Source organism: Panthera leo, chromosome B4, assembly GCF_018350215.1.
Source record: "Panthera leo isolate Ple1 chromosome B4, P.leo_Ple1_pat1.1, whole genome shotgun sequence".
NCBI classification, from domain to species: Eukaryota; Metazoa; Chordata; class Mammalia; order Carnivora; family Felidae; genus Panthera; species Panthera leo.
In genome coordinates, this window is record NC_056685.1 from 76,855,584 (window position 1) to 76,869,431 (window position 13,848).

At 34.7% G+C, this 13,848-nt stretch overlaps 1 protein-coding gene across 13 annotated transcripts in view; it reads left to right on the forward strand.

Moving 5' to 3' along the window:
- Window positions 1–13,848, forward strand: part of LARP4 (La ribonucleoprotein 4) — a 66,268-nt gene that overhangs the window by 22,447 nt on the left and 29,973 nt on the right. For all 13 annotated transcript variants that reach the window (XM_042946501.1, XM_042946506.1, XM_042946502.1 and 10 more), the window contains 5 exons: window positions 2,365–2,440; window positions 5,994–6,130; window positions 8,664–8,767; window positions 12,173–12,283; window positions 13,163–13,216. In XM_042946501.1, the coding sequence (XP_042802435.1) occupies window positions 2,365–2,440; window positions 5,994–6,130; window positions 8,664–8,767; window positions 12,173–12,283; window positions 13,163–13,216 (482 nt within the window). The remainder of the gene's footprint in view (window positions 1–2,364; window positions 2,441–5,993; window positions 6,131–8,663; window positions 8,768–12,172; window positions 12,284–13,162; window positions 13,217–13,848) is intronic.

The following is a 13,848-nucleotide window of genomic DNA, read 5'->3' on the forward strand; positions in this document are numbered from 1 at the left end:
TTTCAAAAGGGCAAACATGAAGATTGTAATTTATTTATTTTTTAAAGTTTGTTTTTTTGAGGAGAGAGAGAGAGCATGAACTGGGGAGGGGCAGAGAGAGAGGGAGACATGATCAGAAGCAAGCTCCAGGCTCTGAGCTGTCAGCGCAGAGTCCGAAGTGAAGCTTGAACTCAGAAGCCGTGAGATCATGACCTGAGGGGAAGTCAGATACTTAAGCAGCTGAGCCACCCAGGTGTCCTGAAAATTGTAATTCAAAAGAATGTTTAGAGAAAAGATCCTGTTTAGGAGAGTGTGAAATTAAAGATAAAAGGGAAAAATAGTCAATATAGTGAAAATAGACCCTAATTATAATTTTTCAGAGTCCCAAGTTTCTTGATCTATTAGTTGGGATCAGTGCAAGTTCTGTCAATTTTCCCATTACTTCTGTCAGTGTGAAATGCATTTATAAATGTGAAATTGCAGGGATTAATTTTGAGAAAATCACAGTATTAAAAACATGGTTCTTCTGCAGTTCAACTTGTGAAACATGTTTTTTCACATTTATAAAACTAGCATGGGTTAGTAGTTGCCTGAATTTAAAATGGATGAGATTTAAAAGAAACTAAAAATGGACCATAGACCCCAACTACCTAACAATCTTTCTGACTTAAAGGATCTCTTTGGAAAATACATGTAATAGGGAATACTCTCTTCTATTGCTGCTTTAGTTCTTTGACTTCAGTCAAGGTGTACAAACCTTTGTCCTCAATTTCCTTATTTATTGTAAACATTTGGACTAGATTTCTAAGTTTTGTCAGCTTGTAAGTTGATTCCTGAAGTAGCATGGGTGGTATTTCCATATAATTATTTAAGGTGGTAGGTTCTCCTCCCTACCTGTGGTCATAATATACTTAACCACTGGGTACTTTAAACATAGAGTTGGTTTAAGTAATGTGGCAACCAGTTGGTATTTTAATAGGTTTGCTGTAATGACATTGAAAAGTTAAATGAAGTTCTTGCTTATTTAGCACACTTGGGTGGTTGGATTTTGTATTAGATTGCATATACATGGAAATAGAATGCTTCTTTTTTTTTAAATTTTTTTTAATGTCTTATTTACTTTTGCGAGAGAGACAGAGTATGAGCAGGGGAGGAGCAGAGAGAGAGAGAGAGAGAGAGAGAGAGAATCCCAAGCAGGCCTCAGGCTTTCATTGTGGAGCCCCATGTGGGGCTCGAAATAAGGAACTGTGAGATCACGACCTGAGCAGAGATGAAGTGTCGGACGCTTAACTGACTGAGCCACCCAAGTGCCCCTTATATTCATCTTTAATGACGTTAATCTAATATCTAATACTACTTTGAATTTTGAGTAATAAGACAAGGTAGTGGTAAAATCATGCACAGAATTTATTTATCTTTATGCACATTCTGTTGTCTGTACATTTAAAGGAAATTAGCCTAATCACTAATGCTTTTTAAGAAGAGGACAAATTACATGCTTTGAGTGTGTAATGTTTTGTTTAAGATTCTAATGAAAGAGTGATGGTTTTCCAGGCTTGAGTCCTGGGGGGGGGAAGAAAAGTCTTGTTCTGGGTTTAAATAATATAATCATAGAAGGTTGTTAGAGTTGATCTGAAACTTTGGCTGTTTGAGTGTTTTAAATATTCCTAGGGGGCGCCTGGGTGGCTTGGTCGGTTAAGTGTCCGACTTCGGCTCAGGTCATGATCTCACAGTCCGTGAGTTCGAGCCCCGCGTCGGGCTCTGTGCTGACAGCTCAGAGCCTGGAGCCTGTTTCAGATTCTGTGTCTCCCTCTCTCTGACCCTCCCCCGTTCATGCTTTGTCTCTCTCTGTCTCAAAAATAAATAAACGTTAAATATTCCTAGGAAGATAAAGTGCTCTAAAATTAAGAAATGAAAAGAAAAGAGTATTAAGAGATAGAAGTTTAAGAAGTATAAATAACATCAGATTTAGTATCAATAATACAGATGTGGAGAGATATATACATATATTTCAATTTATTTATCTAGTTCCTTCAAATTTAGATTACTGTTACTTTTGTTCTTTGAGCTTTCGTTAAAGGAATAAGTAGTATCACATTTTAAAAGTATTTAGGGTAGTATTTTACAGAAAGCCAAGTATTTTTAGTATTCATGGTGCTTTGTTCATTTCTTGATAAAATTTTAAACTGATCTGAAATTTATCTAAAGATAGAATAGATAGGTGGAAAGAAATTAGACTTTGTGCTAATTGAATTTTAAAAATAATAGTTTTGTCATGAATTTTAATTTGTACATACTTTGTAACTTATTCTGAGTCAACAATTTGTAATATTTACCACCTACGGTAATTTGATATTAACTTTTTCCTCTGTTTTCTACCTTCAGGAGAAAGCAGTTCAGCAATTTCTACAGAAGACCTAAAAGAATGTCTGAAGAAACAATTAGAATTCTGTTTCTCCCGGTACAGTATTCATTTGTTTTTAATTGATATTTCTCACTTTTTGCATTGTTCGGTTAGTAGATGTAAAATACCCATGAAATAGAGTGGAAGAATGGTGGTTTTAATTCCCTTCAGTGATGTATTTTGGTATTATTCTTTAATATATTTCTTAACTAGGTTTAAAGATGTAATCTCTAATTGGATATGCAAAAAGGATCTAGTCTTAGTAGGAAGATAATTAAATTACTGGATTGGATTACTTTTGGGTAGGATATTAGATACTTTTCCTATGAACATATTCAGGTTTAGGGTTCTCAAAAAAGTGGGTTATCTCTTAATTTATATTTTTTAGTAGTTGGCTCTTGTAACCTTTGATCATAGAGTTACTTTTAGCAAGATAGGTGGATGGGCATAGAATTTATGTTACCAGTACCTTCTATTAGATAAGGAGTTCTTTCAGGCAGACGTTTCAAGATGTCTTATTTACAGATAATTATGTAGGTATATCTACAGCTTAGATGTCATAAAACTTTAGTATGTAAAACTGCCCTTTTCAAAATAAACAGAAGTTTGGCTATGCATGCAAATGTAATGTTTTCTATTTATCCTGTATATCGTGAGAGGTAGGACCAAGTAAACCAGTTTTTCAAGCTAGAAACCTGGATTTTATCATAGACTTTTTTATACTCTTGACTCACGTTTAATTGATTCTTTATCCTAAATAGCTCCTTTCTTTTCCCCTCCTTTTTACTCTTTGCCTTTATAGTCTAGTACAGGATAAAAGAATAAAAGCAAGAGCCTTCTGTCTTTTCTCTAGTCATTTGTGCTTACAATTCATTTTCTGTAATATACTTGTATTATTTATTTATTTATTTAACATTTATTTGTTTTTTGAGAGACATAGAGAGACAGAGCACAAGTTGGGGAGGGGCAGAGAGAGAAGGAGACATAGAATCTAAAGCCGGCTCCAGGCTCTGAGCTGTCAACACAGAGCCCAACGAGGGGCTCGAACTCACAAACTGTGAGATCGTGACCTGAGCCGAAGTCGGATGCTTAACCGACTGAGCCACCCAGGCGCCCCTGTAATAGTTATTTAAACATCTTCACCTACTAACTGGATAGTTTGTGTATCTGCTTATGTTTCTGAGTTTTTCTCATGCTTCCCTGTCATAATTCCCTGCCTTTTTGCATGTCTTATAAATTTTGATTATATACTGGACATATTAAAAAAGCTAGGAGTTGTAAGTTACGTAATTTTCCCCTCTAGACAAGACTTGAGTTTTTCTTCAGGTAGGCAGAAGCAGATTGATACCTTCAATCCAGTCAGGAGTTGAGCTAGGTTAGTGCTGAGCAGCCACTTTTTTTTTTTTTTTTTTTTTAATGTATTGCACAAGCAGAAGAGGGACAGAGAGAGAGGGGTGGAGAATCCCAAGCAGGCTCCACCTTGTCAGCACAGAGTGCACTGTGGGGCTCCATCTCGACGACCATGAGATCTTGATCTGAGCTGAAATCAAGAGTCAGATGTCTAGCCGACACCCAGGTGTCTCTCAGCCGCTTTAATTAGACTCCCGTCTACCTCTGATTTATCTCTGTTCCTTAGGCATGACCTTTTCAGCCTTTTGATTCAGAAGTTGTCCTTTTCCTGTTACCTTCAGTCCTAAAACACCAAGGAAGATTCAGTCTGTTCTTGAGAGGTTTGAGATTAGCTCTTTAGTCTCTTGTCCCGTAAGCTTCCAAACCTGGCAAATGTCTTATGGGGGAGACCTGTCTTGTTTGATGCAAGTTCCTCCTTCCACTGGAACTTGCACAAAACCACAGAGATATTACAGTGCCTTTTCAGCCGGGCTCCCAGTCTCCCATCTTCCTCCTTAGAACTCGAAAACATCATATGGAGGGAAATCTGCATGTTAGGAGCTCCTTTAGTTTCTAATTCATAGTGCCAGTCCTGTGCAACTGCCTAAAGCTCTGCTGGTTTCCCCCTGGTCCCAGATCTGCAAATTCCCTCAGGAATGAAAGAACATCTTTCTGGAATATCATTTTGTCATTGTAGCTTCTCTCTCTTATCTCCAAAAGCATGGTTTTATAATTTAGCTAGTCTTTTTTAGTTGTTGCAGTAGGAGCTCTGGCTTGGCATGATCTACCACGTCCTACTCAGAACTCTGATACCATTCAAACCGGCTGTGCGATTGACATTTGTAGCTCAGCAGAATTGTTATTAATACATATTGGGTATTACTACTCATGAGTAGTCAAATCATATATGGGATTTATATCTATTAATTTGACTTTTGACAAGATAGAGTTTCTTTAAGAGTTTGACACAAGATTTATTAAGAACAGACATGCTGAAGTTCAGAATTGATTTAGGATACAACGCCTTAGTTGTATAAATATTCTGTTTATAGTTGTCTTATTTTTAAGTTCTTAAAGAATATCTTGATGAAGGTGCTATTACTGTGTTTCTCCTTTTATGCTAAAGTGAGTTTAACCTTTACTGATATCTTCTCTATTCTTTTTTGCCCCCCAAATAACCTGTTAGCCAGTAGTAGTAATTACTACTTTATTTTAATAAAACTTGAAGATAAAGGCGTTTGATCCTACTCTTTGCCAGGCAGTAGAGCATTGAAATACATTTTGGGAGCACCTGGCTGGTGATCAGTAGACATGTGACTCTTGACCTTGGGTTGTGAGTTCTAGCCCTGTATTGGGTGTAGAGGTTGCTTAAAAATAAAATCTTTAAAAAAAAAAAACATTTTGAATGACAGAGATCCTTCATGGAACCTGTATTCTGGCTGGAGGAGACAAACATAATAAATAAACAGCTTAGAAGTATGTTAAGTGATAAGTGCTATGGAAGAAAATTAGAGCACTGTAAGTAAGGGAAGGGGAATCGAGTGCTTGGATGATTTCTGTTTTAAATAGGGTCATTGAGAAAAGGTGGCTTTTAAGTAGAGACTTCTATCTATTTATAACCAAACTACTTCAAAGATCTGATGTGAAGAAGACAGCATGAGTTTGATTTTACTTCATTTTGTTACATAAGGTTTTATGTCTAAGATAGGAGTGTTTATATCTTTTTAAATGTATTTTAAAGAATCTTTTAAATGTTTTAGTTTTAAATTTATTACTGAAATTTAAATTAAAAAATCAAACATAAATGGGAACATTTAGAAATTTTAAATCCTTTACAGTCCAACCCATGGTTAAAGCTATAATTTTTCTCATATGAATATTCTAACATCAGTGATAAAGTGTTTATAAGATGGAACTACACTGTATGTAATATTTTGTAATATACTTTTCAATTTAATATTAAGCCTCTTTCCATGTCAATATAATTCTATAAAGTTCAAAACTTTTTCAGAACTATTGGCCTGATGTATTTGGGGATTCAGAAACTTTCTGGAAGTTGTTAGAGTATCCTGTTGTATATTATGTGTTTTTATAGTTCACTGTATTGTTTTCTGATGGCATGATTTTGTTTTCCTAGACTAAGTGACAAAAATGAATAAGGCACCTTTTCAGGTGCCTTTTAAGAATTGTTTTATAGGACTCTTCTGTTTATTTCTTTCAGAGAAAATTTATCAAAGGATCTTTACCTGATATCTCAAATGGACAGTGATCAGTTCATCCCAATTTGGACAGTTGCCAACATGGAAGAAATAAAAAAGCTGACCACAGACCCTGATCTAATTCTTGAAGTATTAAGATGTATGTAAATCATACCTTTTAGCTTAATTTTTAAAGTCAAAAGGCTGAATATTCTTTTGATTTCTGGTTATGCAGGGTTTTTTGGTTTTGTGTTTGTTTGCCATTTATTTACTTACTTTATTTTAATGTTTGTTTATTTTTGAGATAAAAAGTGTATAAGCCGAGGAAAGGCACAGAGAGAGGGAGACAAAGAATCCCAAGCAGGCTCCACACCGTCAGTGCAGAGGCCGACATGGGGCTCAAACTCATGAACTATTCTTTTTTTTTCTAACGTTTTTTATTTTATTTTTTTGACAGAAAGTGAGAGAGTGGGGAGGGGCTGAGAGAGAGGGAGACACAGAATCTGAAGCAGGCTCCAGGCTCTGAGCTGTCTGCACAGAGCCTGATATGTGGCTTAAACCCACAAACCACGAGATCATGACCTGAGCCAAAGTTGGACCCTTAGCCAAATGAGCCACCCAGATGCCCCTCAAACTCAAACTGTGAGATCATGACCTGAGCCAAAACCAAGATTTGGACACAACCGACTGAGCCACCGAGGCGCCCATTTGCCATTTATTTTTATTTTTTTTAATTGTAATTGACATACAATGTTATATTAGTTTCAGGTATACAGCATCATGATTTGACAATTCCATACAGTAAGCTCTGCTCATCAGGCAGGGAATTGTTAACTCCTTATTTTTTGTTATTCTGTTCCAATAATTTATTTTTACTGACTTGGTATTTAGCTTCTATATCATTTCTATACCTTGGTTGTTTGTCTTAATACCCACTTACACGTTGGTTTGCGAGCATAATTCATTCCAGAACCATGTTTGTAATCCAAAGCACTTGTATATAAAAGCGAATTTCAAGAACTATTGCCTCAGTTGTGATCATGTGACATTTGGCGTCACGTACTACTTGTATTGCAAGGCGTCGCTTGTTTATCAAGTTAAAATTTATTAGAAATGTTTACTCGCCTTGTGGAACACTTGCAGAACAAGTTACTTGCAATCCAAGGTTTTCTATGTAAGCAATTATATCTCACTTTTCTGGGCTATCAGAAAGTTATTTGTATCATTGTCACACCTTCTAAACAATCTGTTTCAAACTTTTGAACCCAAGTAGTACATTTTACATTAGAGCCCAGTACACACACCACATACCCATACGCAACTGAAATGTTAATTATGCAGATTAATACTAAATGCTTGTAGTTAACTCCCCTTTTTTTTTCTAAATTGATTTCACAGGCTGTTGAAAGAATTGCTAAACTAAACTAAAAATTATAGTTTGATAAATAGTACTCTAAAGTTTAATAAAGAATTTCAGGTTCTAAGCATTTTTATTTTTATTTATTTTTAATTTTTTTTAACATTTATTTATTATTGAGAGACACAGAGCATGAGCAGGGGAGGGGTAGAGAGAGGGGGAGACACAGAATCTGAAGCAGTCTCCAGGCTCTGAGCTGTCAATACAGAGCTCGACACGGGGCTTGAACTCACAAACTGTGAGATCATGACCTGAGCCGAAGTCAGTCGCCTAACCAACTGAGCCACACAGGCGCCCCAGGTTATAAGCATTTTTAATAGTGTTTGTGTCTTCTATCAGTATTTCTTGGTAACCTCTCTTACCAAAGTTTTAACTACTTGCCTGAATAAAGGCAGGTCTTCACTTTTATATGAAATATATTGTTAAAAATGTTTAAAAGTTAAATATACCAAGTCCAATAGTAGACTTATATCGGAATAGAGGATTTCCATTCTCAGAGGGCTAAATACATTTATGAAATCTCTGATTGGTTTGTGCGATGGTTTCTTAAGATGAGCCAGTCTTCTCATCCGAAGAAAGTCAGCTGAGAGACCAGCAGAATCCTCCACCTCTAAGGGAACCTAGTACTTCCACCCAACACTTCTTCCCTGTTCTGTTTTATACTGACTGCTTACCTGTTCAGAGAAATATGGCATATTATCTCTCTGAAGAGACTACAAATAAAAGTTTGGGCTATGTGGTATTATCTTCATTAAATATTTCCTCAAAATCAGCATCTAAGGGATGGCTTCTAAGTGTCTGTAATAGTATGTAAGAATAAATATGTTAACATCAAGGAAAAGTTACAATTATTTGAGTATAATTCTTGGTTTAAGTGCTTCTTAGATTTTAAGAAGAATTTCTTCACATCAGAATGCAGTACTATAATCTGATTACAAGAGTGGAATGCAAATACACTGATTTCATTATCTCCAGAAATACAGAATTTGGTAACTGTACACAGGGTAATTACCGTGTAGCTATGTATTGTATGCTCCTGAAAGTTTTTCAACCCCAATGCAGTGCCAAGACACAAAGTAAGTACTCTGTATTTGTTGAAAGAATAACACTTGACAGTGTTTTTTGTAATCTTTGTTAACTGTAATCTTTGGTTCTACAACATAATTTCTTAACCTCTGCTAATTTATTCACTTGGAAATAGAAATAAATAGTTTTTAATGACATTCTTAATATCTCTTCTTGTCATTTAAGAATAAAATATTTTTTTAAATTGCAGCTTCTCCCATGGTACAAGTTGATGAGAAGGGCGAGAAAGTGAGACCAAGTCATAAGCGTTGTATTGTGATTCTTAGAGAGATTCCTGAAACAACACCTATAGAGGTATTATTAAGCATTGTTAAAGCTAAGTGTTCTTTAACTGTTTAAAGTGGAGGAGGTAAACAAGCAAAGTATAAGTCATTGGCCTCATATCAATCACTGTGTATACGTTAAATTTTTGTTTTGTAAATTCTGAAACACTGGAAGAATGGTGTATTTTCAAAGTTAAAGTATAAATAGGCTCTTTTGGGAACTTGATTCATCTGAAAGAATAAATTTAGGAATGAAGAAGAAAAATAGGAGTCAAGACTAATTGGAGTAGCTAACAAACATAAAACAAAGTTGTAACTGTAAAGATGGTGTAGTATAATAATAAAATAGGTACAATAATAAAATAAGTTTTGAATGAAACAGTATATCCAGAAATAGACCCTTTAATAAAATAGTAATGTATGTATAATAGCATTTATTTAATAATTAGGTTTTACCACATGCTGTGCAGTGTACTTTATGGTTACTTAAAGCCTAAGGTTTTGTTATCTCTGTTTTATAGATAAAGTAACTGAGCCTTAGTATGGTGAAATAAGTTGCCTAAGGACATGTGGGCTCTTTAAATGACCGTATCTGATTTGATCTCACTCTGATTTCAGAGCCCCTGTTTCAAAACCACTAAACCACAGAGCTACACACTAAATTGCCAAGTTAATAAGTTAGAGATGGGGAGAATTAATTAGTAACTGTTATGTGGTATTTACTGGCCATTTAAAACAGTTTTAGATTCTTGTCACCTAACAAATTTCGCATATTAGTAATCTTTTTGCCCAGAGTCATTCACTATTAACTGTCCAGAATGAAGACTTCCTAAATTTAGAAACAGTGAAATTAGAAAAGAAACTGTCACTAGATAGAACTTCTATTTAAAAGTATGAACTATATGTCAAAAATAACAAATTGAAAGGAAAATTGCAGAATGGGAAGAATATTTGCATTATTTAGAAACAATGTAGAATATATGAGCCTGTACTCTAGAGCCAAGCTGCCTGGATTTGAGGCAGCTTGGCTCTAGAATACAGGCTCATATATTTCAGCTTTTTACTTGCTAACTCTATGACCTTGGATTGTTGTGAGGATTGGGTTAGTATATGGAGAGCTCAGAGCAGTACTTGGCATGCACAACAAATCTAAGATTAGCCATTATTATCATTTTTTATAGTTACTGTAATTTATATTCTGAATACGTAAATCACACATACAAAAAATAGTAAAAGGAAAAAGGCAGTGACATACTAGTCATTAAAAAAAAAGAAAGTAAAGGAAGTGAAGATGACTAAAATAGAGAAAGTCAGCCTGGTCAATAATCATGAAAATTCAGATTAAAATGAGGGATTTGGGGTGGTGACCTTAAAGGTTCCTGTCAGGTAGAACAAATTTTTTTTTTTTTTTTTTTTTTTGCTACTTGTGACCCAGACTGCTGTTTTTATACTTGGGAAAGTAAATCTATGAACTTAACTCTTCCTAAAGAATAATAAAGGTTGGAAATAAAGAAATTTTATTGATATTTAAATAAACGAATCAATTTTTTATGCATTGAAGGGGATTAGAAATATTTGGAGATTATGAATTTTGAAGATAGACATCAGTGGGTGGCAGTCTAATAGTTCCATAGGCAGTTTTACAAAAATGTAAATTATGGACTGGATGAGAATTTTACTAACTGAACTTGGTAGTATTTCACCACTTTCACAAATGTCACAAAACTCAGTTGGTTGCACACTTACTTGTTTTTGAGTAGTATTGGCCCAAGAAAATTTCATCATAAGTAGAGACTTTTTTTTTTTTTTAATTCAGTGTAGTAAAAATTTGAGGGAGTTAGGAGACAGGTTAGACTTCACTGTTACTATGTTTATTGTCCCATCAGCTTAGTAATTATCTTTTTAAAAATTGATTTCTCATGATATTTTGTTATTTCGCAGGGCATTTTAACGTGTCTGATTCTTTCTGTTTGGGAGTTATTGGTTACTACTGAATTTCTCCTTGAACTCCAGTAGCTATTAGACCAAATAGAGTTTGGAAGCATACAAATCTGGGATTGAATTCTTCTTTATGATAATGTGTGTAGATTAAACAGTTTGAGCTACCATTTCCTCAACTGTACAATAGAGATGATAAAAATCTTTAACAGGGTTGTTTTCAGGATAAATCTGTGTCTTACTGATCATGGTATTTCAGTAGATGTTCCCTTTCCCTCCATAACTCAAGAGTTACTTAATGTTGACTTCCAGTTGTTTTCTTTTTATAAACTTCTTTCAAGCTGTTAATTGTTAACACAGTTCTGAGTTTTGGTAATCATCTTTTTTGAAATCCATATATTTGTTTTAGTTTTCAGTCACTGAAATTTCAGATTCAGTTAAGGAAAAGTGAAGATATCTTTGCACAGAGTTCATGTCTGTGACTGATACAGATAGAGCATCTGGATTTAATTGAGAATGCATGAAAATAAACACTGAGCACCTAGAAAATGTTAATGGAGGATATACTTTTTGTTTTTGTTTTTTTTTTAAATGGAGGTCTAGAGAGATTTTACTGTTAGGGAAAGTTTAGCTTGCCACTAAGAGTAAAATGCTTGTTTTGCTTAGATTATTTTTATTTTTTAATTTAAATCCAGGTTAGTTAACATATTCTCTAACAATGGTTTGAGTAGAATTTAGTGATTCATCACTTACATATAACACCCAGTGCTCATCCCGACAAGTACCCTCCTTAATGCCCATCCCCTGTTTAGCCCATCCCCCTACCCAACACCTCTCCAGCAACCCCCAGTTCTTTGTATTTAAGAGTCTCTTATAGTTTGCCTCCTTGTCTGTTTTTATCTTATTTTTTCTTCCCCCCTCCTATGTTCATCTGTTTTGTTTCTTAAATTTCACGTACAAACGAAATCATATACTTGTCTTTCTCTGACTGACTTTACCTAGCATAATACATTCTAGTTCCATCCACGTTGTTGCATATGGCAAGATTTCACTCTTTTTGGTAACCAAGTAATATTCCATTATATATATTTACCACATCTTTATTCATTCGTCAGTGGGTGGACATTTGGGCTCTCTCCATAATTTGGCTATTGTTGATAGTGCCGCTGTAAACATTGAGGTGCATGTGTTCCTTCGAATGAGCATTTTTGTATCCTTTGGATAAACAGTGCAATTTCTGGGTAGGGTATCTATATTTTTAATTTTTTGTGGCAGTTTTGCTGATTTTAAGGTAAGATTCTATCTCTAAATCATATACAGAATGTATGCTTTAAGTATGCATATTTTTGTGTCAGAAGATAATCTACTCTCAGTAGAAGAATGGGCAGAAGGCATGACAGTTAATAAAAAGAAACAGAAAGGACCAGAAGACATGAAGGGGAAAAAATGACTATTGTTGATATACTTTTTAGAGTTAACTAAAGTTTTTCTTTTTTAGGAAGTTAAAGCCTTGTTCAAAAATGAAAACTGCCCCAAGGTGATAAGCTGTGAGTTTGCACACAATAGCAACTGGTATATCACTTTCCAGTCAGATACCGATGCACAACAGGTAAGAAGAAAACTTTTCTTCTGATTTGAAGTCCTGGTGGTAAAAGAAGTAGTAGTATGTTTTAATTGAGAAAATATGTGCTCACAGTAATATTTGTAAAGGCTATATTAAGTACCTTGTTCACCTTTGTGGTTGTGCTTATTAATTGGTTTCCTTTTTGATCATTTTCCTAAAGCTTTTTCAATTTAAGAGCAGTTTGTTTCCTATCAAAAAGATTAACACACAATTTTAAAATTAACATGGGGATTGGGAACCATGTACTCAGTAGTTCCAGTGTGTACATACTAGGCCAGTAAATCTGCAACTTCCATTATGATTCTTGAAATTTTGACATTAATGATACTGCTCTTACTTGTCGTGTCCAACTTAAAGGGAAGTACTATTCCACTGAAACAAAAAACCAAAAATATATCTGATAGCATTTTAAAACCACTCACTGATTGATTGATTGAGTTTTAAGTAAACACTACACCCAGCTTGGGGTTCCAGCTCATGTTAGATCAAGAGTTGCATGCACCACCAACTGAGCCAGCCAGACGCCCCACTGACTTTTTCTTTTTTTTTAAATTCTTCATCTTGTAAGGCTGTCTGAACCATTTTTAAATGTGTATGTGATGGTATTTTGGATCTATTTTGAACGTTGTGCTTTTTTTTTTTTTTTGTAGTAATCCATAGTAGCCAATCTACAGTAAATGTGAATGTTAGCTGAGGTGTTAATTATTTTTTTCATTCCTTATCACCTGGATAATGAAATTGACTTTAGAATTTTTTATTGTTTATTTTGGAGATAGTTGCTAGTACCATACTTTTGATAGAATAAAGATGGCTTTAAGAAAATGTCTGAATACTAATGAAAGTTCCTTTCTGCTTTGTTAACAGGCTTTTAAATACTTAAGAGAAGAAGTTAAAACATTTCAGGGCAAGCCAATCATGGTAAGAAACATTTTGTAAATAGAGGCTCGTGTAAAGCCAAAAAGTTTTTGTTCCTTGTCTGAGGATTTAAAAAACACAGATGGATGTTTTATTAAACCCGTAATTTCTGTCTCGTATGATGTGCTGGAAAATTAGTTGATAGGATGGCAATTCTTTCCAAAGATGTAACTTCAGACAGCATGAAGTTTTAGTTAGATGCCGATTGCTAACGTGGCAGATCATCTCAACTCTCAAAATGAGAAGCAGGAATGATTTTTTAGTAAAGATGGAAAACATTTTCAATACTGTCATCCTCATCTCAAAAGTAACTGCATCACCACATTAACATTTGTCCTTGGGATCTGTCATTGATGGCACTTGTCCACTGTCTTTACAGGTCTAATCTTTTCTCAGATCCCATGAAATCTACCTTCAAAACTTCTTTCAATCATTACTGCCATTGTTTAGGCTTGAAACATTGTTTAGCCTTTTAAATGTTATGCCTTCAGCTTTCCCCCTACTTTTCCATTCTCCAGTTGCTACTATAGCTACCATCTAAAACAGAATCCTAAGCATGCCTTTACTTTGAGATGGTACTCATTCCCTATGTAATATTCTTACTATTATTTGTTATTGCAGTACATTGTCTTTAA